Source organism: Lepisma saccharinum, chromosome 2, assembly GCF_977018435.1.
Source record: "Lepisma saccharinum chromosome 2, izLepSacc3.1, whole genome shotgun sequence".
Lineage (NCBI taxonomy): Eukaryota > Metazoa > Arthropoda > Insecta > Zygentoma > Lepismatidae > Lepisma > Lepisma saccharinum.
Genome location: NC_139230.1, coordinates 80,071,980 through 80,078,781, shown reverse-complemented (window position 1 = coordinate 80,078,781; position 6,802 = coordinate 80,071,980). Strand labels below are relative to the sequence as shown.

Sequence of the window (6,802 nt, the reverse complement as noted above, 5' to 3'; positions counted from 1 at the left end):
TGACTCGGGATACAGGATCAGGTGTCGATGGAGGGCCTGGGGACTCTTCGGGAATACCTGTCCATCCTCCTCCTGAAAGATCGGATGCGGATGTTGTCACTGTCCTTAGTAAGCGGTCATACTCCTCGACCAATGAGATACTTTCTCCCGCGATGATTTTGTGCGCAATGATCGCCAACACTTCCCGTAATTGTGCAGATGTTGTGTAATATCCGTCACGATATAGCACTAACAGATCGTCAGCGGATAACTGTTTGTCCATGATCGTACAATGATTATTTCACGAAGACTGTCTTGTGGAGAGAACGCCGTTCTTTATATATGCAAGCATGACGCAACAGTTATCTCCGATCCTAACGGTTCTACTGACCCTATGTAATTATCCCGGAAATGGTTAACAGGCTTCACCACATGTTTTCCTGTTTGATATCACTATGTAACGTTTTTTATGTTTATCTGAACACGCGGGATACAGGATGTAGATAAATGCTACGAAGGAACGTCTGAAATGTTTATCTATCGACAAAGGAAGAAGGACGTAGATAAGGAAATAGCTCGGCTCCTAATTGAGCTAGACCGGAAGTGATGACAAATTCGTAATCTGCACGTCGAGACTTTTCAGTAGAGTGTCTGAAGGGGGGTCTACGATTGAAAATAACGAAACTAGGAAACGGTCGGTCCTAGAACAATGAAACCTGGTTCACCGGAAAGAGGCCTTTACTCCGAGTCCAACAAGCTATCAATCATCCTCCTAGGTCAATTAGGAGTCGAGATATAGGGATTTTAAGTTTGAAGGTCATTTCAAGGTCAAGTTGTCCAATCGATAGATCTCGAGGCGTAGAATCCGAATATGGTGTCATTTCTAGGCTAGCACTTCCGGTTACCGAGATATCCGGGTTTGAAGTTTCAAGGTCAACGTCAAGGTCAAGGTCAGGGTCAAGGTCAAGGTCAAGGTCAGGGTCAAGGTCAGGGTCAAGGTCAAGGTGAAGGTCATCTCAAGGTCAAGGTCAAGGTCAAGGTCAAGGTCAAGGTCATCTCAAGGTCAAGGTCAAGGTCAAGGTCATCTCAAGGTCAAGGTCAAGGTCAAGTTCAAGTTCAAGGTCAAGGTGTATATGTATATGTAATATATATATATATATACTCTGACATATGTGTGTGTGTGTGATATGTTATTAGCGGTCATTAACTTACGGTTACAAATATATATATATATATACTGTTATTAGCGGTCATTAACTTACGGTTACAAAGGTATACGGTTTTACACTTTAACCATGAGTTATGTGTGTTAGCGGGTTCTGTGACATACTGCGAATGGTTTGTCATTCTCGTTAGCAGAATATGATACCGCTATCCACCCACTTCCGTACAGAGATATCAACATCCACCCATTTCCTTACAGAGATATCAACATCCACTCATTTCCTTTTGATATTGCGAATGGAAAATGAAACTTGTCGAATACACTGACAGTGTTTGTTCTGACATCTTATAGAAGCCATCAAGAATATGGAGAGAGAGAACTTTGTAAGTATTCCAAGTAAATAATTAACATAATCATTTTTTATATATATTCAATATATGTTTATTATTTCCATTTATTCAAAATACATATATGGATCAGAAAAACAGTGTTACTCTGCACACATGTCAAGTTATATACATTACATATATAGAAATAACGAAAATTGAATAAGATGATTAGTGTGTTAGCATTGTTAGTTTTTAGTTATCCAATTTGCGTTTTTTCAAAATCTCTAGCATCCTCTTCTCCATTTCACCTTCTGTACCCCCCATTTTATCTATACCTCTCTGCTTCCGCACACCTTTGAAAACTTCCATCAGTTCAAAACACACTTTCATGCTGAAGTGGGATGGTACATAGGTAGCTTTTCTTATATTTTCAATAAACCCCTCGAACACCGGACTTGTTTGTTTCTTGTCGCATATGTACGTGAACAGCTTGACGAGGTTGTCGAGCCTAACCTCCATATCCTTGCACACCTCTTCCAGATTTTCCAACAACTCTCCAGCTAAACCATTCTCCTCGCAAAAATCTACAAAGCACGCAATCTGCTTCTCAGCCTGCTTCGCATGGGTCTTGCTCCATAGATTCCTTCTCTCACCTCCACTTTCAGCTTCATTTTTCACATTCGCGTGTAGGAGGTCAAATTCGAACGGTAGGGATGCCATCTGGAAATAAAAAACAAAAAGTAAGACATATGTTTTTTTGTTTTCAGCAAAAGTTTTTCACCATGGGCAACATGATGCAGACACAGTTCATATTAATGCAGATATTCGGTGTGATGACGGGTACGGAAGAGGCGTTTCTCAGAAAAATAAGGAATATATTGGCGAAATATCACAGGATAAATCAGCAAAACAGAAAATTCTTCAAGCAAAAAATAGACGCCATGAGGGGACAGTTGGACCAGATGGAAGAGGAGCTGGACCGGAGATTCGGTACTCATGATATGCAGAACGAGATTCTGGACGAGTGCCGTACCCACCAAAAAGGGTAAATACCATATTTTATAATACAATATTTTGACACGTCTATTATATTGGAATACATTTTTTCTGGAATTCTCAAATTATAATTTCTTATACACGCATATTTACAATTTTTCGATTAAAGTATCTGATAATTCCCGATTCACACATAGAAACATACTGTCCTATACTTACAAACGTTCTTCTAAATTTAAACATTTTAATCATTACTAATTCGTTCTATATATTTTGATATGCATTTTCTCACAAAATATTTCTATCTATTTACAGGTTCGATACTCTCCGAAAAAGACATGTAAATCGTTACCAGCATCTAGAATCAGGGAAGAGCTTAAGACGAAAACAAACTTCTTCATCTTCCACAACAGTAAACCCCCCACCCCCTCTAATACCTACGTCTCCGTCACCTTTCGACCGTTCCAAACCTTCTACCTCTACTACTCACACTCTTGCTACAGAACCCGTGCCTCTCGAACCTGCAGCTCTTCCACAAATTCCCCCTCCGAGTTCTGCTCTATTTTTCGCACGCCTGTCCTCCCCCCTGATACCGAATGCTGGTAACTCTACTACTTCACTATCTTCGGGTGGAAATAACCCCCAACCGGAGATAGTGGAGATACTTTCCGGAGAAGAAGAAGAAGAAGCTCAACAGGTATAAGTACCGAATCTCCGGTGAGTTTTCTGTTTTTTATATTCTATCGCTTCTAACTTTGTATTCATAGCTCATTTTAAATATATATGTACACGTTTATTACTATTTTTAAATATCGATCTTTTCATTTTACCCTCAGTTTCGGAAATTATACCCGACTCCGGAACACAGAACAAAAACAATATGCTTTCTCACCGTTCACTCTTCGTCAATTTCTGAGGTGTCCGTCTCTTCTATGATATCTGGGTACCGCCGTGTCGGTGGGGTTCTACTTCCGGAAAACTGTTCCTCCACTTTGTATATGCTGGAAAGAAAAATGAATATTCTTTTTAGTCCACTTATTGTCGGATCGTTACCGTACTCCAGTAATTCCGCAGGATCCAAAACATGGCCGTTCACACCCATTACCGTGCCTATCGACTCGTTTAACATTATACCGGTGTGGAACCATTTGAAAATCTCGTTCAACGTTAATACAGAGTCTCGGTAACTTTTTCGAAACATCTGCATTAACGTTGAAACGTCACAGTAATCAACTATCATGTAGGACTTGTGGCACCCTACTCGGTAGACACGTGGGATTTCCTCACTAACTAGCTCCTCCAAATTCTCATAGCGAACCATCTCGATGCTTGAAACAGAATGTCTCAAATTCTCGCCGGCTCGCATCAGATATTTTGTGGCAACACATTGAGGAGGAACATGCAGATAATCTACATTTATATGCTCGGAATTTAACTCCGTCTCTGTTTCCTGGCATATACAGTTAGTTGAGGTAACCCCCGTAACTACAATGAACGGCCCTGCCTGGTACCCGTGTGCAGCTATATCATCTGCTACCTTCTCCGACCACACACAGTACGGTAAGTGGCTGTACACGGGAGCTCTCTCTGTAACAAAATGTGTCTCGCATAATCCGTGCGTACGATGTCGGGAATAGAACATACTGATAGCAAATCCGTCATTGTCCAATTCCAAAGATCTTTCACGCGATACATTCCTGCTGTAATATGTGACCAGAAGAGATTCTCGGAATCTTACAGGTGCATCTATAATCAGCAACTCACAATTCTTCCCACCAGACAATTTTGGTTTGACCGACGACTTCACTTTCCCTAGACCAGAAATCGTAGCAGGGTATGCCAGACACGTTGTTTTACATGGAGAGTACTCCGTATAGCCATATAAGGGGTTAGACACAACATTCTTCAGAATATTCTGTTTCCTCCTCCTTGAACGTTTACCGTCATCATCGATACGTTTTCCTCTGCAGCGTTTTAGTTTCTCGTATACATGATGGGCGGCATTTTTTTCCTCCCAACTACGTCGAAATTCTGCTTCGCTAATACAACTACCCTCATACCATTTCTCTTCCGTACTCCCACCTGGACGTATCGATGATTCCGGTAAACTTTCAGGAGCAGGTACGTCACTACTACAATCCGAAACTGGTTCAGCTGGGGATAATTTTCCAATCACCCCACCGAAAAACGTCAACACCCAGGACACCAAACCCATCATACTTACCTTCGAATAGCGGTTCTATCGCTTCCTCCGGTAACAACTATCTCCAATCATGTACACAGCTGAAGATGTCTGGTGAATAGTGAAATTCAAACACAACGGAACTTTTTATATACCTACCTACCCCTCCTCTTCCTCGCTGATAACTTCTCCCTGAAGTTCCTTGCGCATCCTCTCGCGCAGAGCGTCGAGTGCCCACGTACCTCGTCGATCCTCCTCTCCCGGTATCACATACACATCCACCTCTTCGGAGAAACGTACTGTTTTCTTTTCTTTCCTTCCGTTCTCCATCCAGCAAAAACAGTATCACATTTTCTCTATCTTTGCATAACCAGCACATGTTCCTACACAAATAGCATTTATCTCAACTAAACTCATAACCAACGCCCCTAAAAACCAATTACACACATCCGCTCTTTTCCTTTTTCCCGCTCTCCATTCCGCCGCCTACTAACGTATCCTGCACACAGTCATACCTTATCAACGTTCCCACAAACTTCTACACGCCCATTCCAAGAAACATCCGACATGTCCCAACACGTGAGTAGATGGTATCACCGCCAACGTCTGTTGCTATTTAATATTCGCAATTCATTTGCATGTACTTAGAATTTATTTGCACGGGTTTTAATTAATTCGCATGTACTTAGAATTCATTTGCATGTACTTAGAATACTTTACATTTATGTATTTGCATGTTTATAACTTTTTATGAATATATATTTATTTATTTTATGAAAAATATGTATATAGAAGGTAATTAGAGGTACTAAATGCTATGCATATGGTTTTATATTCATTACTGCAAAGTATGTAATGTATAAAATGTTAATATTAATGTTTATAATATTGAAAATAAGTTTTCTATGGTTTATGAACCGCTATGAACGGTGGTAATGGGTGTAGGTACAGGTTCAATTACGATTGGGGACGGTCCCGGTACTCGAACCTGCGATATGTAATATTATTAATTAGTACTATGTAATAATTGCATTATATTATGAAACACGATGGTGCAACACGCTAGACAGAATACTGTCTCCGAATCTGAGCTCCGCGCTGAGGGTAGACGAGAAAGGAATTTTGGGGGAAGCGCGCTCAAGGTCAAATGACGTCACAACGTCAGGACAAAGAAGGAACCCGATTGACCAATCAGAGAATGCGTCGGTAGATTTTCAGAACCAGTTTTTTCAAGGTTAACCAGTACGCAAGAACAGGGGAAAGCTATGCAATGCTGTAGGGCAGGGGAGGGATTCAACCAGACAACAAAGAATGTCTGGAAATACGCAGCAAAGGTTAAATCTCTGAAGCTATGCGTCGCTTGTAGAACCGGTTTCCGCCGCCAATTAATATTCCGCTCAGGTTTGCCTTCAAGGCACAGGACGCTTTAGCGCAGGTTTTTTTATCTGTACTATGAAGAAGGGAGAGCTATTAGGGACGGGGCCTACAGTTTTCACCATTTGCTTTTATCACGGGGTAACGAACCTAGGACCCTTTGATTATTGATTTAGGTAGTAAATGTATGTTACTGTGTGCTATTTAACTTAATTTTGAGTTTATTTTTTACCAAACTTTGACTTTATGTCAAACATTTTCACAGCTTATCCTTATTTTTACCAAAATAACACTATTTGTACTATTCAAGCAACATTTTTTATTAAATTTTGGACTCACAAAGACATTTTTTTCTACGTTTAACTTATTATTTTACAACTTCATATTAATTTTTTTACCAAAATAACACTATTTGTACTAATCAGGCAACATTTTTTATTAAATTTTGCACTCACAAAGACATTTTTCAACTTTTAACTTATTATTTTACAACTTTGTTAATTTTTTACCAAAATAACACTATTTGTACTATTCTGGCAACATTTTTTATTAAATTTTGCACTCACAAAGACATTTTTCAACTTTTAACTTATTATTTTACAACTTTATGTTAATTTTTTACCAAAATAACACTATTTGTACTATTCAAGCAACATTTTTTATTAAATGTTGGACTCGCAAAGACATTTTCTCAACTTTTAACTTATTATTTTACAATTTTATGTTAATTTTTTACCAAAATAACACTATTTGTGCTATTCAGGCAACATTTTTTAT

At 39.4% G+C, this 6,802-nt stretch overlaps 1 protein-coding gene across 1 annotated transcript; it reads right to left on the bottom strand.

Moving 5' to 3' along the window:
* Nucleotides 1-1,646: 1,646 nt before the first annotated feature.
* On the bottom strand, nucleotides 1,647-3,573 carry LOC145984453 (uncharacterized). The gene is made up of 2 exons (XM_083118113.1): nucleotides 3,362-3,573; nucleotides 1,647-2,193 (listed from the first exon to the last, which is right to left on the bottom strand). Exon 2 carries the CDS (start codon nucleotides 2,191-2,193, stop codon nucleotides 1,726-1,728), a length of 468 nt encoding a protein of 155 aa, XP_082974239.1. The 5' UTR covers nucleotides 3,362-3,573; the 3' UTR covers nucleotides 1,647-1,725.
* Nucleotides 3,574-6,802: the final 3,229 nt, after the last annotated feature.

Coding starts and splice junctions, on each gene's coding strand:
- LOC145984453 (XM_083118113.1), bottom strand. CDS start 2,193: ATGGCATCCCTACCGTTCGAATTTGACCTCCTACACGCGAATGTGAAA.